We start from the raw sequence: 27,303 nt of genomic DNA on the forward strand, positions 1-27,303 counted from the left end.
GCAAGGATCATAGTGTATTATAATTATCATAGTTGTAATACATTATTATAATTCTATAATGGATTATAATCACTTTTGTTGATCAAATATTTACATAAAATAAAATATACAGCTACAGGTAGAAGTGGAAATTGTTACAGTTATTATCTCTAATATTAGGCAATTGAGTCTTAAGTGTGAGTTTTCAGGGGAAACATTACATTAGTGAAATGTAAATGTAAAGTTGTGTCCGATTGGAGCACTCAACTCATCGTCTTTTATGACCCGTTAAACAAATAAATTAATTTTACATTTTGTATTGTTCTTGCATAGATTTAATGATATTTTTTTTTACTTGACTTAAAGCAAACAATGACCACTTATAGTGACTTATAACCAACTTGTAATGTATTATATCTGCCTCTATCTCAGGAATTTCATTACTTCACTTAAAGCACCCAATGACCAGTTAGAGTAACTTATAATTATAATGCATATAATAGTGTTTATAATGCATTATAAAATGATTATAATGTATCACAACTATAAGAATTATAATACACTATGAAAAAAAAATCAGTGAGTGACCAGCAATTATGAAGTATTATGATACTTGAACTTATAAGTCATTATAAAATGCTTTATAATATGTTATGATTATTGTTATAAATCATTATGAATATTTATGAGTGTTTATAACTATAATTATACAGTGCTATAAGCAGATTATTATGCAATATAAGTATGTTTATAATGCATTATAGATATGGGTGTCATAGAAAGTGTTACCAAAATTATGAATTATACCTGAAGAACATTAATTAAGTCTTTAGTGCACTTTACTATATGTAGAGGCTGGGAATAAATAAGATAAACTTCCTTTAGAAATGTTGCCAGATAGTCAAACACTACATAAGAAATGTTTCATGATTGTTTTTAAAAGATCAGGATTCTCTCTTTAATGCCTCTCAGGTCCTAATTTATTGAGCTGTATGTACATTTTCTAAATTAATTGTATAATTTTTGTAAATTAATTATATTTTGTATTTATTTATCTGTTCATTTATTTGACAGAGAGAGTACACATTAATGAACATTGCTGTAAATATGCCAGGGGTTAGATTGAAAGGTTAGTTTTCAGTTGGCCAGATGTTATAGAACAAAATATACAGAACATATGAAACAACACATGAATCACACCGAGAGAGCTACACCCGAAACACAAACCACAACGGACAAAAGCACTTCTCCTAAGTGGAATAAAGCAGTTCCCTCTTGTAACTTCTCTTGTGATATGAAATGAGTTTGTTCTTGTGCTGACTGTAAACTAAGGTGATTATACTTCCTTAGAACATTTTAATGTATATTTAGACACTCTGAAACTATATCTATATGTGAAAAACTGACTCTCATATGAGTTAAACCCTCAAGCACTAGCTTTGTTTTTATATATAGCTGAATCAGATAACTTTTATCTCATTTTCTCTGGACCCTCGTTGTAAATTTTGTGTTGTCAATTTAAATAAAAACCTCAGTCCTCTAATGCATAGCCAAATACACTCCACCATAGTCTGCCTTTGCTACCTGGAAACCTCCGGTTACTAAATGTCACATGATGTCCCTGTACATTATGTACTAATTACATTATGTAATTACCTCAGCTCAGCATCTAAAAGCTGTGATGCAGTTTCTTTTGTCTGTGAATGACTGCAAACAGGAAATCCAACATTTCTTTAAAAAAAACCCACTGTAGTTTTGTCCATAATTAGGATTTATTTTTGTACTATATCAACACTCTTATCATTCATTCCCAGGTGCCAGATCCAACCTCGCACTTCCTGCAGTGTGTGGGATTGTCATCAGCGGACACGGGCAGAGACCACATGCGGAGGCTGAAAGGAATGCTTGAGGCGACGATGGACGTGTACACCTTCATGGTACGTCGAAAAGTGAACGCCAGCAAAGGAATCTTCCTCAATAGACAGAGGGAATGCTGCAACAAATTCCAGCCTAACCAGTTGGTTTCGTAATGCTGTCTTTGTTTTGTGTTTTTTTGTCTCATGGAGCAACTGTCAGACTTTCCAGATGAAATGGATTAGTAGTGCAATGAACTGGAGTCTTGTGTAAAGGCTGTTTTGGGCTGCTTTTTACTGACAATTTTTCAAGTCTGTCTTAAAACAACAGTCAGGTGCCCAAATGAACATTGACACTTTTTCTTGTTGTAATCATTCCTCCTGTTCATACTGATTATTAAGAGATTCCTTCATAATGCACTTACAATGTAAGGGATAGGTGACAAAACAGCCCTCCTTCCATGCAATAATGTATTTAAAAGTTTATTTGAAGCTAATATGAAGCTTCAGCTGCACAAATTAGTCAAATCAAGTCAACATCTTTCAAGTTACTGTTTTTTGTGCCAACTTCCCTCTTTTGTTACGCTCCTTCCACTGCAGCTGAACAGGAAAACACTGTCCAGTGAGACACAAGGAGGGAGGTTTTTACTTAAAAGACTGTAATTGTGGAAGATATTTAATTGATATGACTAACTCTTGACTGCTGAAGCCTCACATTATGTGACTGTGGATTTTGGCCCATATCACTTATATTGTAAGCACATTATGAAAGACTCATATGAACAGGAGGAATGATTACAGCAAGAAAAACCTGTTTCAATGTTCATTTGGGCACCTGACTATTGTTTTTAAGACACACTTGAAAAACTGTGAACTTACCCTTTAAAAAGTGTAGCTTAGTTAACTTATATAGTTACATTTCCACTGACAGTCCTCCTTCTCCTCCACAGAAGTCCAGCATGACGGGAGTGCCACTTCTAAGCCTGCAGGGGGCGCTGGATTTCAACCCCGGAGCAGACCCTCTCCAGAACGAAGCCCTGGTCCAGATGTGGATGGAGGTCAAGATAAAACCGCTGCTGAGATCTGTCACCAAACACTTCCTGTCCTGCCTGAGCACCAAGAACTTCAGCTGCTCCACCTACCAGACTGTGTACGTCTCTGTGTCTGGCTTCCTGTGTGTCTCTGTCACTGTGGCCTTCATGTTGACAGCGTTCTCACCCTCCTCTCTCTCCTCTTGCAGGGTGAGGGAGCTCAGCCACCATTTCTCTGAGATGAATCCAGTCAGACAGAAGTGGATCTACACGTTCTTCATGTACCCCTTCCTGTCTGGAGAGAGAGTAGCTGGTAAAGCTTTTATAGAGTGTTCAGATTTGTTAACATCTATGCAAGATTAATTATCTCTTTTAATTTGTGTATACGTGTTGAATCGGTGTGTGTATTTCTGTACAGGCTGTGTGAATCCAAATGAAAGCAGCGAAGACTGGCTGATAAAGAATTTTGGTGCCTTCAGAGCCATGGCCCGAATGAATGACTTTTCAACACTCAACATGGTCTTCAGTGGAGTGAGTTTGACTTTGCTTTAATCTTGAGATGATGATTTACTGTTGTGAGACACCAGTCAGCCCATCTGACCTTTACTCCTCCTCCTCTCTCTTGTTCTTTTTCTCCTTTGATGTTTTTTTTTCCACCACAGTTGGAAGTCCTGAATCTGCTGTCCCCAGCGCAGAAGGCCGAACTGCTGTTGAGGCCCGAGGTCGCAGGTTTAGACAACGGCACCTTAACTCTGGTCTTCCACAGTTTGTTGACAGGAGACACTCGCCCTCCGCCCACCGTGAGCCCTGGATACTCAACTAACTATCCTTCCAGACCTACTTATGGCTTGTACTCAACACCGTCCCCACACGACGGCCTCAGAGAGGTAATGTAGCATGAATCTGTAGATGTATACCAAAATTTTTTAAGCAACAGGTAAAAAATGACTTATCAAGTGTTGGATATTTATTTACAGTTCATTTGAAATTATTTTATTTGCTTTAGCTCAACAAAAGAGAATGTACTGAATGTCCAACTGATAAGTGAGCGATAACACAGATGCCCTGATGTATGACTTAAAGAGATCAGAAACAGAAAAGTATTTTCTGTTATAAGATAAACAACATTACAGAGATGACAGGAAATCAGTGTCCAAAAGTCCACAGCTGGACTCAAACCAGGGATGTTGTGGCTTGTAGTTGGCGCTACCAGGACCACAACTTTACAATTTACAATAAAAAGTTCTGATAAACCTGCTGTACTTTACCTGTGCAGCACCAAATGGCAGACAGACAAAGTTAGCAACTAGCTGGTGAACATACTGGATCATTTAGCAGCTAAAGAGCGTTCTTAGAGAGAGTCAACATTTGATTCATCATGTGACTAGAAATATAACTCTAAATTAATGTTGCTTCATATCTGCTGGATGTGTGAATAGACAACTGTTGGCTGACATCTGATTTTACTACCTCACCTCTTTTGTCACACTTACAGGTTGTGAACGGGTTCATGATGGCTTTCAGACCTGTTGGTAGCTTCGTCCATGACTTTGTGTCTTTCACACAAGAGGTACAAGCACTCACACACCAAAACACACACGCACACAGACTACAAACTGATATTTAGATGTATACGAGCCAAGTGAAACGACTCTTGATCATCTGTGTTTCCAGAGGAACGTGTCAGAAATAAGAAGCGCCACTCTGACCCAGTTTCTGCTCAACTGGACTCTGGCTGAGCTGGCAGACGTGTACCAGCCACAAAACACATCTGTAATTCCAGAGGAGCCAAAGTTTGATGTGACGAATGTGGAGGACTGGTACCAGCAGGTCGTGATGCCGGTGTTACGGAGGTTCTTTCCAAATGTCGAGGACCTGCTGCATGAAAACATCACACTCGCCTTCCACGAAGTATTGTGAGTCAAACTAACAGATTTACTTTGCATTCTTCATCCCTAAATAGTTATTTATTGTTTACATCTATTATTTTTTTTACTTAGTGCTGTGATATAGTCAAAATACAAATTCAAAGCTATAATGTTGCAGCAATTACTGAAATGCAATCTAGCAATTAGCTTATCATCCAACTCTGTAGCTCTATGTAGCTTTTCAGTCTCTTTTAGGTTTTTATTTTGGTTTTGCTGTACTGTTGTAGCTATTTTCAATTTTAAAAAAAGTTCTAATAAAGTAAACCCAATGTACTGCACCTGCCTAGCACCAAACAGCAGACAAAGTTAGTGACTAGCTGGTGAAGAGGGTGGAAATGATCCAGCTGACAGGAAAGTTAATATTGGACTTAAATTTATCAGGTCCACTCCAAATGAATGCTCTCTATCAGTATCTTATGGATCTGTGAACAAGCAAAAGCTTACATGTTATCTGTGAGAAAGCAAAAATATTTAAAGGTGGGTTTGTTTTGGAGTGATTCTGCCCCCTAGTGACAAAAAAACAAAAATGCAGCTTTAAGAAATCAGCCACAGGTCAGCTGGTGTGTTTCTGTGTTGTAAGATGGTGTATTATTATAAAGTCTTTTGTATATGTTTGTGTCTTGTTTGTGTGCAGCTATTTGGATCACGGTATGGCCAATCAAACCAACTCAGAAATCCAGGACGTCTGTAGCATCACCCTTGATAAGTCACCTTGCGGGGTAGGGATTTATTTATTTTCTTAATCACTCAAGTTTGAATGTTTTGAAGTTTTATTTTAACTTATGTGAACCTCGGCCTGGTCCTCTGCACTCACATCCATCTCTTCTTGTCTTCTTGCTCCTCTTTCAATTGCTTCATCCATCTTTTTTTTCATGCTACCAGTTGACGGATGCAGTGGAAAATGTGGCCCATGTGTTGCACTGTGCTGCTCGTTCCAACCTGACAATGTCCGAGGAAACGATCATGAGACTACTCGAAGAGCTGACAGTACTTCTGAACTCGCTGATGAAAGAGCTGTCCACAGCGGTGAGCATCAACCACTCAATCAACCCATCTATCTATCTATCTATCTATCTATCTAACTATCTATCTATCTATCTATCTATCTATCTATCTATCTATCTATCTATCTATCTATCTATAGGTATATATTAGATCACCCCAATTCTTAATTTTTTTATTTTAATCCTTTCTATTGCATGGACTACTTGCCTACTACTACTAGCCTATGTCACATGCATGTTTATATTAATCATGAAACTTTATGTAATAAAATCCTTTAGTAAAAAGTGCAAAATCAGAAGTCTTTATGCAAATCATAGGTCCTTGAAGGTACAAATATTTGTTGCCTACTTGAACGAGAGACCACTTCTGAATGAAGGCTGGCTTTTTCTTTACAGTCATATATCTCAAAAATAAATTGTGTTAAACAGAACATGAGGCCAAATGAAAATAGGTAAAAATAGAAAAATAGGTACCTGCAGTTAGCTCAGCTGGTGTCTGGAAGCTTCAGCATATGATGTATTACTGTAAACTTTATTAACATGAGTCAGCAGTTTTTCTTGCCGTGTTGCTAAGGAGCCCTTCTTGGCTCAGTGTGAACTGCACTATCCTGGCTATTTTTTTTTTACATGGTTAAAGACACATGAAGTGCTCTGAGCAGGAGACATGCTTATCATTTCTGACAATCACTAAGCTATGAAAGAATATGTTCTTTATGTTGTAAGGAAATATGGACAGTTCCATCATAACGACATCCTGAAAGTAGCGTAACAACTCTGTTTGGGAAAGATTGTGTTGCAGAATCCATCTTTATACAAGTAGTCTCTTTGCTTTGTCAGGCCCGCCAACAGCAACCTCAGCTGTGCTCCATTCAAGTCTGAGTCATCAATCAACAACAACATTAAACATCTGTAAAGTCAATGTAGTGCAGTATAATAATAATAAACTAACCTTTGTAGTGACTATTCGCTATACTTACAGTAAAAGGCACTGAGAGGTTGCTGTTGTGAGATTTATGTGTTTATTATGTAGATTGTTTCAGCTCATCACTTGCTGATCTTCAGTGTTGTCCACTGTAGCCTTGTACATGAAATAGGCCAAACTGTTCTAGAAAATGCACAAACACAAAATAATTAAATATAAACAAAGGCCGGGGCATGGTGCAGAAAGCACAGTCAAAAACTGTATGCCTCTCTCTCTGTCCTTCTTGCTGATTAACCCTTAACTCCTTAAGTACAACTCCTAATTACCCAAAACAAGGAAGCGCACAAATAACATTATTATATACATATAACTGAAAACGGCTTCTACACTCAACTACTTTATTCTATTAACTCCACAACCTGCCTCATGTGCTTGTTTGCTTCCTTATTTTCCTTTCCTGCAGAATTTCAAGGAGGTGGCGTCCAACTTTCAGGAGATCTTTGGCGAGCCGGACTCTCCGTCTCTGACCCAGAGCCACCTGGAAGACCCAAACTTCATCAAGCTCTGGTTCAAGCTGAAGCTGATGCCCCTCCTGCCTGACATTCCCAATGAGCTCCTCTCCTGCCTCAGTACCAAGAACTTCTCCTGCCCCGTCTTCCAAACCATGTGAGTTCACAGTTTTAAGGTTTTTAGGTTTTTTATTTACATACACATGGTATAGTGTCGTTAATATGGTTTCTTTTTTTGTTCTTGTATATGTGCAGCGTTGAAGCACTCAGCAAACACATGGATGTCCTGTATTCTGACCCGAAGTACAGTCATAACATCTACAAGCACTTCATCTTTCCCTTCCTGCTGCATCACAACACCTCAGGTGAGTAAACTGAGAGCAGGCGTAGCAGCTGTATGGAGGTAAAAAGAAGCAAAAAACATTAAATAATTGTGTCTTTTTTATTTAGAATAATCACAAATATGAAACTATTCTACAACCAGTGGTGGAAGAAGTACTCAGATACTTTACTTAAGTAAAAATACCAATACAGCAAAATCCTACTTAAGTAAAAGTACATATGTATTATCAGCTTGATGTAGTTAAAGTATTGCAGTAAAAGTAGTGGTAGGCATAGTAGTGGTGCTGCTGGAGGTGGAGCTAGTTTGAACTACTTTACATACAGTTAGCTAGTTTAGTCCACTGGTTCCCAGTCTAGGGGTCGGGCCCCTCCAAAGGGTTCTGATACACAAATCTGTTTTCAGTTTTTGGACTTTTTCCCTAATCTTTAATTTTTGGTGAACTATTAGATCATTTGAACATTTATTGAAATGAAACCATGTGAGAAGTTTAGAGGGAAAAATCACTATTTGGTGGAGCTGTTAACAACTCATAGACATGTGAAATGTGACCCTGACTACACACTGCTTTTTGTAAGATGTCAAAAGCCAAAAAGGTTGTAAACCACTGGTTTCATCTGTAACGATGGGGTATATTTTAAAAGCTTGTTATATTATCCATTGTGTCAAACCTTCATCTGAAAAATAACCAAAGTTGTCAAATAAATGTAGTGGAGTAGAAAGTACAATATTTTCCTCTGAGATGTAGTGGAGTGGAAGTATAAAGTAGCATAAAATAGAAATACTCAAGTAAAATACAAGTACCTCAAAATTGTACTTAAGTACAGACTCGAGTAAATGTAATGTAATTTTCCACCTCTGACTATAACTACATAAAAATGTTCACATTACATTCTGGCACATAACCAAAGGATTTAACGAATCACTTATAGCATATTTGAGGCAAAATACACTATAAAGGACTTGTCTTATTCTGATTATATGTTTTGCTTTCTCTTTATCATGAAGAAAATATAATGTACATACATTTTTCGTACATGTGTTTCAGACCCGCAGTGTGTCTCAACCAATAATAGCGCAGAATGGCTGCAGAAGAACTTTGGTTTCTTCTCAAGGTTCGCCTCCGTCACAGACTTCTACAGGCTCAATCCAAACTTCTCTGGAGTAAGTCTGAAAAAACCTGAACATGCTGAAATGCTTCATCTAAAACCAAATTAACCGAAGCCTTGATTTTATTATAATAATCTCTTCTCCTTTCTCTCCTTTCCAGCTGGACGTTCTTCCACTCCTGTCTCCGAAACAGATAGCAGAGATGCTGCTGTTGCCTCTTCCGACTCCTCCAGAGAAAGACGTTGTTATCGACCGAGTGTTTGACTTCCTGATTGAGTCCCATGAAGACTTGTTTGCGAAGGTCCTGTACTACCTGGTGCAGCTCGCAGAAGAGGTAACTGCTTTGACCATGACCAGATGATTACGATAACTTAATAGTGTAGTGTAGCATTTTTTTAACTGTCCTGGATGACCAATTGTATAATATTTGATTTCTTAGGTCAACCCACCCTGCAATGTCTACAAACAAATGTGAGTACTTCCAGATGAACTTACTGCTTCAGTTGATGATTAATTTCAGTCAGATTCTGTGATATTTTGAGTTGTCAAACACAAGAACCAGTAAAAACATCACTAATTCCTTTATTGCATTGCAATAATCGCCAGAACTGAATAATTATTAATTGACGAGCCAATTTTCTGCATTGAAATGCAATAAAAATGTCTATGATTGTGATTTATTTAGGAAAAAACAAGAGTGTTTTCATGCCAACAAGGCTGTCAAGATTTAGATTAATAAGTCAGACAGCAAAGCAACATGTACTGTACATAAGGGTTGTCTTAAAATCTTACAGTACATGTATTTTTTTTTTTAAATCACAATATCAAATATAGCCCAATATGGTTAATTTTCTGTAAAATTTCATTGAGAAACTTTATGTATAAAATAAATAGACAGAAATTACTGTTTACACATTGATGCAAACCTGAATAAAATCCAATATTTATTTTTTTTGGGCTTGAATGACAGAAAAGGTTTGCATAAAACAAATATCAGGTTTATCAAACTTGGGTAACAACCGTACTGCCCAAATCAATATTTGTTAATCTATTTGTTTGTTAGAAAGCAGGATTTAAATGAAATTTTGTGGAAACTGAAGAACAAGTGATTTGTTTTCATTGTATTTAAATTTCTTAAAAATATGTTAAACATTGTGAGACAAGGCAGTTTTGACCAGCTTTCTTCAGTATATTTAATACCAAATTCAGCAGATTCTGTAGGATAAACTCTCTGAATTCTAGTTACATGGGGGTTTTATTTGTCATTTGTTTTGTCAGTTTTGAACGACTGTACGGGGCCATACCATCTGTGCCTGCGGACGTGGAACCAATCATCTGGGCCGGCGTAGAACACCTGATCTATGTTGCACCAGAGGGTCTGTCTCTCTCTCACACTCACACATACCCACAAAAGTATGCCATTTCTTGATATATACAACTCAACCTTTGGCTTGGGAGCAAAGATAAAGTCTTATTTTTATTTTTTGAATCACATTTTTTACACAAACATTGTGAGTGTTATCATGTGCACGTTGCAGTTGACTGAATATTTGTTTCTGTTTTTCCATTTGGACAGAGTGTTTGCCAGAAAACATCACGGTGAGATTTCTTTGTCTGCTCAACTTATACTCAAACATTGAAACTATAAAAAACTGTATTCTGTAGCTCTGTTTATGTGTTTTTCATTAAATTTATTAAACCTGTCGTTTCCAGTGCCCAGTGACCCAGTTCAATGGTAAGAGCTACTTCATGGTTGTCAGTTTAAAGTCTCATTTTATTGCTCATTACATGAGTCTAAGTGCTTGTAGAGGTGATAATTATCTGACATGTTTTTATTCTGTACTATTTGACAGGTACTAACATCTGCAGAGAAATCGACAGGTATCTAATTTGTTATGAATTGAATCCAAAATGGTCCATGTTGCTCCAGTTGCTGTACTAACATGTGTTTAACACGTACTCACAGCTCTGACCTACACGCGCACTTGAATGCATCGATGGACTTTCCCTGCAACTTTACCTTGGAGAAATATGCTTGTGCACAGGTGACTATCTAAACTTTATCGTACTTAATTTTTATTTTTACTGTATTTACGTATTTTAAATCATCTTATTTGTTGATACCTTTCCCCTACTAATTGTCCTCATCATCATCATCACTATATTGTCGATCATCCTGTATTGTTTTGAATGCTATGTGATGAAGCCAGAGTTTTCTACAACGTGGACAATAACATTTCTAACTAACTAACTTAGAGCTGCAATGATTCGTTGCTTAATTAATTAGTCGACTGACAAAAAAATGATCTGCAACTATTTTAACTGTTTAACACACTGTTCCAGCTTCCTAATTTGTGAGGATTTGCTGGTTTTCTTAGTCTTATGTCATAGTAAATTGAATATCTTTGAATTGCTTGTTTAACAAATCAGACATTTTGAAGGCATCACCTTGGACTTTAGGAAGCTATGATGCTGTTTTCAGATGTTTTATAGACCGAACAATGAGTTGATTAATTGAGAAAATAATCAGCAGATTAATCGATAAGGAAAATAATCGTTAGTTGCAGCTCTAAACTGAGTCAAAGTCAGATTGGAAATGGAAAACAAAAACAGTTTAGGATGTACTCTGGCAATAGTTTCTATGCAACATGATGTCTCTAAGTTAATGACGTATGACCTATCTGACATCCAGCTGGAGAACTTCACCGCCCATCAGCTGGCGTCTCTCTTGAAGTGTAATCTGCCTGGAAGCAGCAGCCACTCCAGCGTGTTGTGGAAGATGCTGCTCACTAAGCTCTCGTCTGTCTTGGATCCAGCTCTGGACATCCTGGCTAACATGGTCAGTGGCTTCATGCTAAATACGTACAACTCCAGTTTTAAGAGCAAATTGAAGGAGGAGAGCTCCATTTGATAGAATCAAATCTTAGGTTTTACAGTAATATAACAGGTTGATCTCTCCTACAGTCTATGACCATGATCGGTCCATCAGCGTCAGAGGTTTTGGATGTGATCGGAGAGATCAGACTGTCGATGCTGACTGATGAGCAGCTGAACAACAAGAGTGTCATCAGAAAGTGGTTCGCCGGCCGTCTGAGAGAGTTCCTGCCGTTTGCATCGGGAAGGTTTCTGCGCTGTCTGAGCAACAGGAACATCAGCTGTCATTCATACCAGCGAATGTATGTGATTGTCTACAGACTTAAAGCTCTACTTTTATGACATCATGCATATATTTCACATTTAATGTCTCTATATCCATCTGATATATATTGTTTTTAAAAGGTCATGTTCACTATTTCCATTTGTAGCCACATTAGCAGCAGATCCTAATGGTGGTCCATTGGACAATCAATTGTTCTTTTGGTCCAACATTTGGGGACATTAAATTGACTGAATATTGGTTGAATTTCCATTAAACTTGGCACAAACATCCCAGATGATGAATCCTAGTGACTGGTGATCCTCTGACTTTTCAATTTAGTGCCACTAGCAGGTCAAAATTTCCGCTAAACAACACTTTGTCCATGATATGTTTTCACAGTAATTTGAGTTTAATCCTAATACAACATGCAAACTTTATCCAAGTTTACAAGCTCACATGATGTTAAATGTTAACAGTCCACCTGTAGTTATGTGAGATTTTCTGCTTAAGGCTACCGTAGTTTAGAGCTAGCATAAGTGACTAGAAAAAGTAAAACAAAGAGCTAACTGAGTCGTACTGATGTTTGTTGCACTGTTATTAAAGTACTGAAGGCTCAACGTAGTGTGTCGGCCATCATGTTTCATGACACTGAGAGTGTTAAGATTTTAAATTTAGCATCTTTGCAGGCTCGTGTTAGCATTAAAGCATCAAAGCAATCTGAGCCAAAGTGCAGACAAATAACAGCTAAGGCGGACAAAGTTTAGCTTCGACTGACGGACGCTGAGCAAATTAAGTCTGATAATGTAAAACTGAGCTAAAATCAAAGTTTAAGAAGGTTCATGACTTTGCAAGTGTTCACGTCATCAGACAAGATGACAGACAGTTGTATGATTACAGAGTTGGTTGAGTGATGGTTAAAAATACTGTGCACTGACAACATAACACCATATCAAAATTATTTGGGTTTAATCACCATGAAGGAGCCATAATCTCATAATCTCTTACAATAACTCCGATATGACATGCATGTGGCAAAAAAAAAACATGACCTTTCAGTACAGATGGGTGTGGTTGCAACAGTTTATTTTATTGCGTTTTCTTGTTGTCTTTAGAAAGTGATCTTTTGTTTTCTTCAGGAGACTTCTTCCGTTATCACAATAAAATTTAAGAAACAAGATAATTAACTTATATATATATATATATATATATATATATATATATATAAGTATATAATAAAATAAAATTATTGCAACCAGAGCTCCCAGCTTCTCTAAAAACAGCAAAGTTGTATCTCACATTGTTCATCTTATTAAAAACAGTTTTGTTTATAATGAATTTTTACAGCCTCATATGGGGCTGCTTGCTTTAGACTATTAGATAACAATTAGAGATATTAGAAATTACGTTTCTTCTGTCTTTGACTTTATTTTCAGACTGCGGGTATTCAGCCACCAGTTTGATAACATGACCATATATCAGCAGCATGTGGTCTTGAAGAACTTCGTCCTGCGTTTCCTCTCTCATTCATACTCAGGTACTAGTGTTCAAATTTGTATCACTGCAAAGCTGAAAGTGTGTTAGCATTTACTGATATCTCTCCAACTCCTCGACTTGGTCCAGGTCCAGGCTGTGTGTCGGGATTCAACAGCAGTGCAGAGTGGCTGAGGAACAATTTGGGTCCATTTTCAGTTCTTCTGTCCGTCAAAGAGATTCTGCATCTCAACCCACAATTCAACCCTGTAAGATTTCATTTTCCCAAAAGACAAAGAATCTTAAAAGCTGGCCAATGCCTTTTTTTTTTTTTACCTTGTTATTTCCAAAAAACATCCAGTGGTAACATTTTCTTTCCCTCTCTTCCTTCTTTTTAGCTGGAGGCCCTTCGACTGCTGTCTCCAAAGCAGATGGCAGAGCTGCTGGTGTTGAATCTTCCTACTCTTCCAGAGCAAGAAGTCATCATCAATGAGCTGTTTGACTTCCTGACTCAGGAGTCCGAGGAGAAGAAACTTCCTGATTTTCTGTTTAACCTCGTCATTTTCCTTCCAGAGGTAAAAAGACATTTCCTCTTCATTTGTGATTTCCTCCATTAACTGCTTGTTGAAAGTAATCATCTTTGTTTTCTGCATTTCAAGGGAAACATCTCCTGTCTAGCATACCGAACACTGTGAGTTTATATCTAAATATGTTTATTTTCTTTGAGGATGCATAAATAATTATATAAATTATTTCACTGTGCACTTATTTTCACATGTTGCTGTGTTCCAGGTTTGCCAGACTGGACTTGGCCATGGTTACGGTTTCTCAATATATAGTACCATCCATCATCTACAGCAAGACGGCCTTATCCGAGCACAGACCACCTGGTGAGAGGCACAGTCTACAAAATAATACAAACATACAAAGAGTATATGAGAACTAGCTTTATTGTATAAAACCTTTTAGAAATGCAGTTAGTGTCTTTAGCTCATGCACTATGACGTATTTCCCAGCGAAAACAGAATATGTGAGCAGTGTACAAATGCAAGAAGGATTTAAATTAAATCCTTCAGATTTGATTGGACTGCTAAAGCTGTAGAGCCTCCACACAAATGTCCCTCAGCTGTGTTGTTAGATCAGAAGGGGGACGAGAGAGAAAATTAATAAATTAGGTGCACACGTTCTTTTGGAAATGAAAAGTTTTTGCTCACTGATGTCCAAACATGCACCTCCCCTCATGGTTCTGCTACCACAACCCACAAACTGTCAAGTGTGGTTTTATGTGATGGATGCGTTTAGATAGTCGTCCAAAATCACATCTGATTGGATACATTTTTATAGGAAGAGAAAAAACAGGGATTTTGATGTAAAACTACTCAAAAATGTTTCTTTTTTTACATGAATTCGGCACATAAGACATAACTGAGCAATAACACAGGGATACAGGAAATTTATTTTTTATTTCTTATTTATTTTATATTATTATTATTACTTTGTTATTTATTGATTATTGTGTCTTTAATGTGGGACCAAATGAATGTGTAAAACTAATGGCTTTAAAGGTTATTTCCTCATCTTTACACTAACAAAAGGTGAAGTATTTCTAAGAGAACACTGTTATTAATACTGAGAGATTGTCCTTTAATTTTCTCCCAATGGCATCACACTGGCAGAGAAAGTAAATGGACAATCTAACTATTGGTTGTATAAACATCTTTGACATTTTAGTCAACTTATATGAATAGCACTTCAGTATTATGTTTAAATTGCAAATGTCCAGGTGGAAGCACACACAATGAGAATAAAATGAGGTGAATAACTGATCCATGTGGATCCCAACATGTCCTATAATATGGACTATAGGTCTGAATAAGCTATGATGAAGGAAAACTTATTGCACTGGTGACAAAGTGACAGCTTTCTTTTAACACACACAGTGAAATAAACTGGTATGATCTTAAGTATCAAAGGTTGCACTTTTAAAGAAATAAAGTGTAAGATTTGCTTCACTTCAGTCATTGGTCACTATGAGAAGGAGATTCTGTGCTGTTCGGTCTTTGTTCCTTTTTATTACTTTTACTTTGTCATGACGTCGACTTAAAATAGATATGAATTTTAAAAAACATTCTATAAAGTAATTTGCATTTACTTGTGCTTTCATTACAGGTTGCATCATATACAGTGCAGAGGTAATTATGTGTTTTTGGCCTTTTGTACTCTGGATATTATTAATATTAATCTCATGACAGCAGACTCATAACCATCTTAATCTCTTTCTCCCTGAAGTGCAATGTCATCTTGACAAATGGTGAGTCTTCTTACTACCAACACAAATTAATTTGTAAAATACTGTAACATTTTAGTCTTAATAATCATAATGAATTCATTTATTTCTATTTTTCACAGAAACCGACATTTGCCTTGGAGTGAACAGGTGAGATTTGTAAAGCAAAATTAAAACCACATTATTTTGAGCTAAACAAAAACCTGTTTTGCTAAATATAATTAACATTTGTGAGCCTCTCTTTCATTTTACAGCACAATGTTGCAGCACTACCTTGACAGCGGGAAGATGAAGGAACGTCTCTGTGACTTTGGTGTTGAGGAATTCGCCTGTGCCGAGGTAAAGCACAAAAACATCTTGGATCAACTTACTTTCTTAAAACTACCACTTTATGCGTGACCTTTGGTATATTTTCTGATCTTCCGTCATCTGTCATTTGATTTCATTCTGCTCTTTCATTGCACAGCTGTCAGTGCTAAAAGCCGAGGATCTGGCAACGATTTTAAAGTGTAATCGCTCCTCCAGCACCAGCGGCTCCAGACCCGCCTGGAAGCTGCTCCTCTCCAAAGCCTCTCATGTGCTGGATGAAGCTCTGGATCTTCTAACCAACATGGTATGAATCAGCAATACTCCTCACTTTCTCCTCTCCTGATCAGAGCAAGACACTGAATGGTTTTTTTTTTTTGATCTTGTAGACGCTGGACCCCAGAAATCCTGCAGTGTCAATGATTTTGGACGTAATACGAGAAATCCGATTGGACGTCAACATGGCCAACTTCAATGATCCCGCTTTCATCCAGCTGTGGTTCAACGGCAGGCTTCACCAGTTCCTGCCTGCTGTTTCCTCCAACTTCCTGTCATGTCTCGCCACGAGGGATTTGAACTGCAGAAGCTACCAACACATGTAAGCAGCACATGCATTCATCTTCAAGAATATCTCTTTTTGTTATGTCATCAATATCACGTTAACCGTATGACCCTTCAACTCATTTCCGACCCCAGTGTGCAGATTTTGAGCCGCGTTCAGCCACGCATGACACTCTCCATGCAGATGTCTGTCATCACACACTTCATGAGGGTTTTCCTGACCAGGAACGACACCGCTGGTAGGTTCTTGCATTACCTTAAAGATGTTGGCTGTTGAAGTTAACACAAGTTTCATAAATGTTTTGTGCCACAATATAAGTATCAAAGTATCGTGACTCTGTGGTCTCACTAGCACACACCAGAAAACAAAACTGCTGGATGGGTGAAAAAAAAAATAGAAATAACTTTATTATTCTTAGATTCTTTTCTACACTTGTTCACTACAACAAATCAGCTATACTGCATCAGCCTCATCTGTGCTTATGTTGCATTCACGACATGTTTGCAGAGTGTGAAGAACTAGAGAATAAACTGAATCTGAAACGTTCATGAATTATTCATATATGATTATCCACGTTGTTTCTCCTGCAGTCATTCAATATCTTGGAAGAGTAGCCAGAATTTGCCATTTTTATTGCCATTTGTTAAATAAGCTACAAGCTATAAAGAAGCAAGTAAAACAAAGTGCATTACTTCTTTATAATTAGACAAATCAGTAGTATTTGTCTTAACATTGGCTTTTTATTAAAGTTTACTTAATGTCATTTTGGCACTGATTTGTTGACATATCCACAGTTCTTTCCATCAAGTGGGAGATATCATTGCAATCAGATAATCTCCACATCATGCTGATAACACATCGTATATAAAACACATTTAAAATAAATAAAACATTGGCAAACACAGCATTAAAACACAATTAAGAGTTAGATTAAAAGGAATACAAAAAAATTCCTGTAAGAATAAATAAAGCCCAGGATGCAGGCAACATAAAAGCAAGATTAAAAAAGGCAAATCTTGAGATGTTTCGTAAAAGAATTTACAGAAATTTCATGTCCCATCTGGCATGTTGACATAGTTTCCTTTCTTGAACTGAAGTGTTGGAAAAGTAGAAACATTGGCCTGTAGGTGGCGCTACATGAAAAGTCAGGGGATCATCAAAGTCATTAGACACTTATGGTCATACTGTTGATCATAAATGTCAAATTTTATTGCAATCCATCCAGCATTTCACTTTCAAAGTGTTGAATCAAAAGACAGAGTGGCTGCATGGCTCAATATAAATACTGGTGTGACCCATTATTATCCATTATATCATCACTGCTAACAGAACTATCATCCTCTAGTGCATTAAATAAAAAATATACTATATTAAAATATGATGCATATATAAATATCAGTTTCTTATATGTCTTCTAAAGCTTGTTTGTTCTGTGTTGACGTGTTTCAGACCCGAGCTGCAGTTTACACATTAACAACAGTGGACAATGGCTGCAGAGGAACTTGGGATCTTTCTCTGCCCTCTTGTCCTTCCACCAGCTGCAGATGCTCTACTCCAACTTTTCAGCGGTACTGTCTGCTGCATTGTGTCTCCTGTTATCACATCGCCTTGTTTATATGATTTTGGTTTACACTCTGTTTTGACTATCTGTGTCTTTGTGTATATTTTTTTATGTGTATGTGTACATAGTTTGAAGCCTTGCCACAGCTGACAGTCAGACAGCTAGCGGAGGTGGCCTCCACACCAGGTGAGCTCACCTCTGCTGCACAGGTTACCATGGTGATGAATCACGTCCCCAACCGATTCCTCTCCGCCTTCTTTGATGAGTTCTCACCTGCTATCATGGTGAGTGTGCGTCATACTGAACAATATCCTGCAAACACCATTTCTCAGACAATATGTTGTCATTTATCTGCTCATTACTTTTCCTGCAAGTGATTTAACATAAATTGGTGGATGGTGACGTGATTGACAGTGAAGAAGTTCTTGTATTTCTTATCCTTATTTTGTCATTTCTCATTTTCTGCAGGGTCATGAGAGTATGTTCCCCTCTGCGGTGAGGTCAGCCGTGTTACAGGTTGTGTTTGATCGTGCAAACCTCTCAGATCACTCAGTGGGTGATTCGGTTGTCTTGATTTGGCTCCACAACCGGCTGCGCCCCCTCCTGGTCAACCTGTCACCAGACCACGTCGCACCGTTCTTCAGAATACTAGCAGGAAGAAACTGCAGCATCGAGCAGCAGGGGTACGCATAAAGCTAATAACCCTCCTGGGTCAAAATTGACCAGTCATTATGTGCTGTCATCAAAAAAATGGTTTCAAAACAGTATCCTGACAAAGAAATTATGAATTATTTTAACTATAGTTGGAATCAGAGGAAAATATGTTGATGGATTATGACAGACTGGTATATGTAAATGTTTAGGCAGGATACTGTTTTAAAACCATATCAATTTTTTTGATGACAGCACATAATGACAACCCGAGGACAACAGGAGGGTTAAAACAGTCATTGATTATATTTTACAGGAATAAAACCAAATCAGTTTTATTTTTATTTTCATATCAGATCCTTTTTGGATCTGGGAAACTTTTAGTATCACATCTAAAGTGACTTCCAGGGAATATCACAATAGACAGAAAAGGTAAAAAGCCTTTATTTAATGGCTACATGATAGAAACAATAAAAACAAGGACAATGCATATCGAGAGCACACCAGTTGATACCAGTGTGATTGATACCAATTCGTCTTGTTTTTATCATGTAGCTACTATAATAAAGGCAGAGAAGCAGTGTGCCTTGACATTTTTTGGGAAAATATTCCCCTTTTTTGTGGACACTGATTGCCTAACTGCACATAATTGTTGTCAGATCCGAGAAGCTCTTCCTCATCTGTGTTTTATTTAGTTAATTGCTTTATTGTGCTTTATCTATTTCAGCGTGGAGGACCTGAATGAGACTATCTCAACTCTCAGTGAAACTACACAGACAGAAATCCACAATCACATCATTCAGAGTCTCAGAGGTAAAGAAATCACATCAAAGGGAAACTAGTGAACTACTGTAGTTTTGGGGAGTGACATTTTACCAAATGATAAATGACTTTAATTACATCACTTACACATCGCTGTAACAAGCCCAAGAAGTCATCAGACTGCTTAATCCAGTTATATTAATCACGACAGTTACTAATCTAACAGGTTTAAAAGTGCCCTGTGAAGTTTTTAACCACTAGTATTGCAATAGGGCATTTTGCAATTGGACATTCACCAAGCGCTTTATTAGGAACACCTGTGCAGTCGAATGCAATCCAATACAACAGCCATAAATTCTACTTTTATGGAGCTTATACATTTTCAGTTTTAGTTGACATTGTCAGAAAGGTGATAATTCTACTTTATGTTTATTATTGAAGTCATAGTGGGTGGTGGTGATGGTTTACTGGAGTGCATTATATTGAAAAGTGTTTCTAATATGTTGTCCATCCCATTGACATATATGAGTACACCACCACCACCACCTCAATAGTAAATACCTTTCTGACAATATTAACAAAAACTGAAAGTGTATAAGCTTCATAAAAGTAGAGTTTATGGCAGAGCTGTTGTATTGGATTGCATTAGACTGCACAGGTGTTCCTAATAAAGTGCTCGTTAAGTGTATTATATAGTTATATTTTTTGCATTTTTTAAATTTCATTACACACTCTTCTGTGCTGTCAGAGACCCAGTGGAAGGAGTAACTTATCATAAGTACCATTTTTAGACCTCTGATACACAGTACCATTCTGTAATTTTCTATTTTGAAGTTAGAAAACATGAAACTAAGGCTTTTTTTGTATAATCTTGTACAGACAGTATATTGTTCAGTAATTATAATTATTTTTAACACACATGACTGCAGTTTACTGCAAAAAAATGTACACTTCTGATGCTGACCTCTTCCATACGCTACTATCCTAGGACCAACACCTCTCCGTTGCTATGGTAACAACTTCAGCCACAGTTTCTACGGTTTCCTGGAGAGCTCGTTCATGGGATTCCAGTTCCCCAACCTGACCACCTTCCTGTCCCTCATGCCTCCCAACAGAACGCATCAGGTGTGTGTCCGGAAATAAAACAGACATCAGAGAAGTTTCTGTTAAAGATATGAAGAGTAAATACAGATGCAGAGGAAGAGAACGACTTATCTAATGTTTGCTGTGCCTCTAGTTGGTGAACTCCATACCTCTATCCGGTCTTGGGGATTTCCTCCGTCGCCCTGACGTTGTTGACAACGATGAACAGCTCTGCGTGATCTACAACAACTACGTCCAGACACCAGTGTTCCTGGAGACCGTACGTACCACACACTCAAACACATGCACAGCAGTACAAACACATTAGTGATGATTCTGTATAATCACATGACTGTAAACTACAGGAGGTACTCCCGGCAGCGGTGCAGCGGCCCACGCTGCCTTGCGTCTGGCCCATGGCTCTCAGCAGCTCCAAGCAGTCCGAGATCAATGCCTGGTTTGACAAACGCCTCCGCAACTACTTGGTCTTCCTCACAAAGAGTCTGCTCAGTCCCAAAATCACAAACAGCACCTCCTGCCTGGCCTTCCAAAAGCTGTATGTATGCTCTACAGAGCACTGATTGTGTGAAAAAATGTAGTTTTTTAAAGGATAGGTTCACAGTTCTTCAAGTCTGTCCTAAAACAACAGTCAGGTGCCCATATGAACACTGACATGAACTTTTCCTCACTGTAATCATTCCTCCTGTTCATACTGGCTATTAAAAGATCCCCTTCAAATGTACTTCCAGTGTAAGAAATCCACAGTGTGTTCACACAGTCATTTTGTGCAAAAATGCATTTAAAAGTTGATCTGAAGCTTATATGAGGCTTCAGCAGTCTGAGTTAGTCATATCATGTGGATATCTGCCACATTTAGTCTCTTTAGCATCAAATTCCCTCTTTGTGTTTCCTCGGACAGTGTTTCCCCGTCACGCTGCGGTGGAAGAATAGTATCAAAAAGAGGAACTTTGCCACTAAAAAGACTGTAACATTGAAAGACATCTACTTGATTTGACTCATTTGGACAGCTGAAGCCTCATATTAGCTTCAGATAAACTTTTAAATACATTTTTGCACAGAGGGAGGCTTGTGGATTCTGTCTCCTATCACTTACATTATAAGTGCATTGTGAAGGGATATTCTAATGGTCAGTATGAATGATTATGGCAAGAAAAACATGTTTCAGTGTTCATTCATCTGACTATTGTTTCAAGACAGACTTGAAAAATTGTGAAATCATCCTTTAAGATTTTTGCAAATCATGTGTTCTGATTTCATGTTATTCTGTTTCAGCATCTCAGTTCTTGATAAACACAACTACACCGCTGCAGACTTTGTGAGGGGAGATGTGTTCACCATCACCATCAACTCCTACCTCAGCTCAGGTCAGACTTCAGAATAACACAGACATAATATCTCAAGGAAACCAGTGTAAATATTGCTGAGCAGTGGCCACAGCTGTGACACAAGTGAAAGTTTTATGTAATGCTAAATGTAGTGTAACAATAACACAAATACAGAGGGGTCATAAAGTCAGCAAAGTTACTATAATGCCAAATACACAGTAAAATGTTTCTAAAGTTTGTTAACATTAGCCACTACTGATAATACCTACTATCAAAAGCCCTGATTGTATTGAATTGTACAAGAGTGTTTAATACATATTCAACTTTTAATTCCTAAGAGGATGTGCTAATTCTTTTAACAGTAACACATGCTCACTTTAAAAGAGCTAAGTTAGCATCACATGTAGCATTTTAAACATCAAAATAACAGTGTCAAGTTAGCTGTTAGCTATATACAATATATATAAGGTTTTAAATTATTGATAAACTGTGTCACATGCTAGTCGTATTGTCAAAATTAAGACAATAGTGCTGGAGGCTTATAGGTTAGCTTCTGTTTTTCAGTGTATTTTCTTATTGAGACTTTAGTTCATTGCTCTTTTTAAAAAAAATGAAATACTGGGGTTTGCTTTACGTATTTTAACCTATTTTAGTGTATAAATGTAAAGCACCACATAATCTTAACAAAGATAAAACAGCGCATAGCATTTAACAACTAGCAACCACATCCTTTAGCCTTAGCCATAGGCTTGCTTTCAAAACAAATAAAATAATACAAATTTGCTGAAATTTTCCAGTACACCAGTAGACATCCATTTCACTTTGAATATGGACAGAAAATCAGAGTATTTTAGAAATTAAATAAATCCTCAAAGAGAAATTTGTTCATCTGGCTGAGGCTAGCTAGCTTGAAAAGGGACCGGACTCTTGCTGTCTTTATATTTGTCCCTCTTTGTTTCTTGGACTTGTTGAAGATAATGTTTAATGTTTGTTTTTTATGAGCTTTTTTTTTTTCAACATTTAAGTGACTTTTCCCTTCCCTTACATCTGCTGCTACTGCAAGAATCTTTAGTGCAATTGCGCCAGATAAAGCTTTAGCACCATTTCTGATAGATATCACCATTTTCTTATTTTGTGCACAAAATTTTCCAACATATTTCCAATGAAAACTGACTTGTTGGCATAAAGTGTTGAATGTAGGGCAGAGAGTAAAGTAGGCTGTCTTGTTGACATTTTAATTACATTTCCAAATTAATGTAATATTTAAAATATTCATAAAATGTCACATGTAGCACTTTAGACACAAAAACTGGAGATTATTTCTTAATTCAGCGATTCAAAACTGTCAGAAGAAAAAAATGGTTCACACTGAAAAGAAAACTTTCAGTCTAAATTGTATTTTTATTTATATAATAATAACTTGTGTTTGTCATTGCAGCGACCGCGTTGCCGAGGTGTTACAGTGCAGACAACCCAGAACTAAACTCAACAGCCTGGTTTGCTGAGTACATCGGCCCTTTCATTAATTTCCTCACTCTGGAGGATCTTGAGGGATTTGGATCTGCAGAGGTACTGAATCTAACTACAACTTTTAAATGGAAATTAAGAAAGAAGCAGCAGAAGATAGTTGGATTAATGATGTACAGACCACATTGTCAGTGTTCATACCTCCTCTCTCCTCTCTGCAGGATATCCAGGTGTTCACCGTGAATCCTGCGAACATCGCCCTCCTCAACCACACCATCTTACCTCGCAACCTCACCGACTACTACACAGAGCTTGTATATCAACAGGACAGCAATTTCAACCCCTTACTGTGAGTCTAAACTTTGACAGAACTGAGACTAGGAGCAATATAGTATTATTTATAATAATATAATATGCTGTTAATGATATGTAGTATATAAGTAATATAGTTTATGTATGTATCTGTGATGACGTGAGAGGGGTCTTCTGTTTTATTAAATTAAATCCAGGACTATTTATTCATATTTTTCTGCACTAAATTGTATCCTCATGTCTTTATCTGTTTTATTTTACTCTTTTAAGTCTCTTTATATTATCTTCTGTTTCTTTTATATATTTTCTTAATGCAGTTTAATTTAAGCACTTTGAATTGCCTTGTTGTTAAAAGTTGCTATAAATACAAATAAACTTGCCTTGTCTAATCTGTGTGTTTAAACCACTTCCACTCTCTCTCTCTCTCTCTCTCTCTCTCTCTTTCTGCAGTCTTCCTCTGTTATGTCGGTGTGTCGCTTCTGGTCCGGCATTCAGCCAGCTGAGTGCGGCAGAAAGTATAATCGTTCTGCAAAACCTGACCGTTCTCTGCACAGACCTGGACCCACAGGTAATAAATACAGTCAAAAACACATGAACAGGAGCAGTACAGTGTTACAGATGTGCCTTAACAGCCACATAATTGGCTCCCATTTGGCCAGATGTGAACCTTTTGACCCATGATAAAGGTATTAAGAAGTGTCTGATAGTTAAAGGTACATGTTTGCATTTATTCATGAACTAAAGCTTTCTTTTTTTAATAGTGTACTGCGACCGACTTTTTTTTTCTTTTGCCTCTAGATTTCTGCTGCTTTGGCAGGTAACCTTGGCGAGGACATCGATTCCTCTGCCATTTCTGCCCTCGGCAACGAAAGCACAGGCATTTCCACCGGCCAGATCAAGATGATAAAGCCTCAGGACTTACTTGATTCCCTCGACGTCCTTAGCAGTGTGATGGGCTGGAATGAAGGTCAGGCCAAGGCCATTATCCAGGCTCTGATGTCTTCGGGGATGTTGGAGGTAGATGCAGTCTGTCTGTCGGTCACTGTGCTGTACGTGTTATTAAATTCATACTTGATTTAAGGTTGCTAAGGTTGTGTGCTGCTTCCACCATCTTCCTCCCACCAGATCAACAGCGCGTCATCATTGTTCACTCTGGGCTCTCTTGTTGTGGGTGTACCATCGAATACGTTTAGCAGCATCGACGGCTCCCAGATGGTTCTCGCATCCAAAAATCCATCATTCCTGAGCAACCTGGTCTCCGCTCCGCAGGTCGTCCAGCAGACTTTTGTTACTCAGGTATGACAGTTACATGCATTCTGATAAATGCCTTCTTGGGAAGATATGTTAATTTTGTTTATGAATATTATTTTTTATTATTTTTATAAAGAACCCTTTCTTCTTAGACAAGAAATGTGGATAACGGGGAACTTTTAACACAACCTTTGAAAGATTGAACAAAAGGAGAAACTTCAGGCAGAGCAACAGTTTTATATACATAGTAGACAGAAATAACAAAAGTAAAATTAAACCAAAATACGCTCTGTCAAATATAGAGAGCAGACATGCAGACTCTGTAAAGGTTAATGGTGAAAATGAAACAGGCATCTGTCTCCAGAGGTATTGTTGATTTTTGCCTTTAAGTCAAAATAGATGAGCACTTGGACCACTTGAAAGTAGGAAATTGTCATATAAAGGTAAAGAAATGCTAATGTATTAAGTCACATGACCTCAAACCGGCACTTTGTCCCACCATCAAAGTACAGCATTTTATACCATGTAGTATACAGCTAGTTACCAGTTTATCCTGTAAACCTACATTATATCCTATTTAATAGATTTTTTTGTTGTAGCTCATTGTAGACAAAGTCAGATGGATATTGAACAATATTAAGCAATATTAAAGATCCCCAGACATGTTTTAAGATATATAAAAACACTCTGCTTTGAATAATTTGTGTCTGATATGCTTTTTCCACAAAAAAGTTCAGTTGACTAGTAAAAAAAATCTTAAATCTACTCCTTCTCACTCAATAAAAATCCACAATTTATGAATATACAAATATTTTTCATTTCAAAAGTTTAACAGCTGGACACAAGATGTGTCCTTCTTCACTGTAAAGGAGGCTTCAAGTTTCCACATCACACGTGTTAAGTTGCATCCTGGATCATGATTTGTTTCCAAACTAGTTTTGATCTCATGAGTCACACTCGTACACATCTCCGACTCAGATTATCGGTGAGCACAGAGAAACTTTCCTCCTTCAGCAGATTAATTTGAAAACAGCTCTTTAGTGTCAAACTCTGCGCACACATCATTCTGCACAGTGAAGAACAACCCATTTTTAAGTGGAGGGGGACTTTAAATTTGGATGTAATTAGCTTGTTGGCACGATTCACGGTATGTCCTTTGACCTGTCCGATCCTCAAACAGCTGGTAGTGTTTCGCATTTTGCAACATTTATATGAAAACCTGTCAAACTGTTTGGTGTGAAAAAACCCAAGACAAAAGTTGTTGTTGTTGGTGTCAACTATCATGCTGAAAATCAAAAAGTTCACTTGTTTTGCCAATTCCAAAGCCTTAATTGAACTTATTCTAGAAACACTGGTCACCTTGATTTATAGAAAAAACACCACAGTCACGTAACATATGGCTTGTTGGACTATCCGATTTGTGTGAAGGTGGAGAGTTCACCTAATTTCCCTCATCTTCTCCTAGATCATATCAGTGAACAGCAACAGTGAGGTGATCATAAACAATGTTCCAGATGATTTTGCCACCGAGATCCCCCGTGCTCTGCTGCTGGGCTTCTCAAATAGCGGCGACACTATTACAATACTCAACAGGAAGAAATGGAAACGGCAGCAGGTAGGGAATCCAACACTGAAAAACACACTTTTGTTCTCAACACATCTGTTTTACAGTATTTCATTACAACTATGTATAATTTTTGTTTTTAGGTTGAGTTGTTCTTTAATGTGATCGGTGCGGAAAGTGCGGAAAGTACGCCCACTGCGCTGATAGATCCAGATGAGTGAGTTTCAAATAAATAAAAAGCTATAAATGCAAGAGTTTACACAAAATAACCACTCCCTGCAAGTGAGTTTCAGTGTGTACACAGAATAAAGTGTCTGTGTGTGCGTGTGTGTGTGTGTGTGTTTTTGCAGTTTGTCATCCTCTGTGCTGCAAGGGTTCACCTGTACGGGAGTGAGGACTATTCGAAGGGTGCAGATCAAGAGGCTGATCAGGGCTTGTCGGAGGACAGGCACGAGGAGGGTCAGACTGGTGGAGACTCAGGTGAGAGAGTAGGGGAGTATGTGTGTGTGTGTGTGTGTGTGTGTGTGTAACAGAAACTGAGAGTGAGATGTACCCCAGTAAGAGTTGATTTGGCAGTTTTCAAGGTCAAAAGACGTCCAGGTTAAAAACAAAATCTTGTCAAAGTTTTCTAGACATCTAGTAACCATGATTTCAATAGCATTTAAAAGGCTTTATATCAACATCCTGAAGGTCTTAACAACACAATTGAACACAGCTGTTCAAATGCTGTTCAAAACAAGACTTTTAGGTTGTATGTAACATCACTTTACAACCAAATTTAGCCCAGTTTTTTAGACTTCAAGACATCTTTTCACTTACAAATAACCGCTCACTGCCACAGCAAAGGAAATGCTGTATGTTAATAA

The 27,303-nt window shown here is 37.6% G+C and overlaps 1 protein-coding gene across 1 annotated transcript in view; it reads left to right on the forward strand.

Annotated features, from left to right (window-relative positions):
- The window catches only part of LOC137180073 (uncharacterized), a 43,329-nt gene that overhangs the window by 7,636 nt on the left and 8,390 nt on the right, over positions 1-27,303 (forward strand). The window contains exons 5-53 of the mRNA XM_067585270.1: positions 1,794-1,916; positions 2,783-2,982; positions 3,073-3,176; positions 3,282-3,394; positions 3,526-3,750; positions 4,359-4,433; positions 4,538-4,779; positions 5,426-5,510; positions 5,674-5,817; positions 7,181-7,383; positions 7,482-7,591; positions 8,615-8,730; positions 8,837-9,010; positions 9,116-9,147; positions 9,955-10,052; positions 10,253-10,275; positions 10,390-10,411; positions 10,530-10,557; positions 10,643-10,721; positions 11,369-11,515; positions 11,641-11,852; positions 13,249-13,349; positions 13,436-13,554; positions 13,684-13,860; positions 13,945-13,976; positions 14,078-14,175; positions 15,455-15,477; positions 15,575-15,596; positions 15,695-15,722; positions 15,827-15,911; positions 16,039-16,185; positions 16,268-16,476; positions 16,575-16,678; positions 17,890-18,008; positions 18,130-18,285; positions 18,470-18,684; positions 19,380-19,465; positions 20,403-20,539; positions 20,652-20,777; positions 20,863-21,053; positions 21,791-21,882; positions 23,282-23,412; positions 23,532-23,659; positions 24,073-24,190; positions 24,421-24,639; positions 24,748-24,918; positions 26,339-26,488; positions 26,581-26,654; positions 26,788-26,917. Coding sequence (XP_067441371.1) covers positions 1,794-1,916; positions 2,783-2,982; positions 3,073-3,176; positions 3,282-3,394; positions 3,526-3,750; positions 4,359-4,433; positions 4,538-4,779; positions 5,426-5,510; positions 5,674-5,817; positions 7,181-7,383; positions 7,482-7,591; positions 8,615-8,730; positions 8,837-9,010; positions 9,116-9,147; positions 9,955-10,052; positions 10,253-10,275; positions 10,390-10,411; positions 10,530-10,557; positions 10,643-10,721; positions 11,369-11,515; positions 11,641-11,852; positions 13,249-13,349; positions 13,436-13,554; positions 13,684-13,860; positions 13,945-13,976; positions 14,078-14,175; positions 15,455-15,477; positions 15,575-15,596; positions 15,695-15,722; positions 15,827-15,911; positions 16,039-16,185; positions 16,268-16,476; positions 16,575-16,678; positions 17,890-18,008; positions 18,130-18,285; positions 18,470-18,684; positions 19,380-19,465; positions 20,403-20,539; positions 20,652-20,777; positions 20,863-21,053; positions 21,791-21,882; positions 23,282-23,412; positions 23,532-23,659; positions 24,073-24,190; positions 24,421-24,639; positions 24,748-24,918; positions 26,339-26,488; positions 26,581-26,654; positions 26,788-26,917 — 5,943 coding nt within the window. The remainder of the gene's footprint in view (positions 1-1,793; positions 1,917-2,782; positions 2,983-3,072; positions 3,177-3,281; positions 3,395-3,525; positions 3,751-4,358; positions 4,434-4,537; positions 4,780-5,425; positions 5,511-5,673; positions 5,818-7,180; positions 7,384-7,481; positions 7,592-8,614; positions 8,731-8,836; positions 9,011-9,115; positions 9,148-9,954; positions 10,053-10,252; positions 10,276-10,389; positions 10,412-10,529; positions 10,558-10,642; positions 10,722-11,368; positions 11,516-11,640; positions 11,853-13,248; positions 13,350-13,435; positions 13,555-13,683; positions 13,861-13,944; positions 13,977-14,077; positions 14,176-15,454; positions 15,478-15,574; positions 15,597-15,694; positions 15,723-15,826; positions 15,912-16,038; positions 16,186-16,267; positions 16,477-16,574; positions 16,679-17,889; positions 18,009-18,129; positions 18,286-18,469; positions 18,685-19,379; positions 19,466-20,402; positions 20,540-20,651; positions 20,778-20,862; positions 21,054-21,790; positions 21,883-23,281; positions 23,413-23,531; positions 23,660-24,072; positions 24,191-24,420; positions 24,640-24,747; positions 24,919-26,338; positions 26,489-26,580; positions 26,655-26,787; positions 26,918-27,303) is intronic.

The sequence above is a fragment of the Thunnus thynnus genome, chromosome 3 (assembly GCF_963924715.1).
Source record: "Thunnus thynnus chromosome 3, fThuThy2.1, whole genome shotgun sequence".
Lineage (NCBI taxonomy): Eukaryota > Metazoa > Chordata > Actinopteri > Scombriformes > Scombridae > Thunnus > Thunnus thynnus.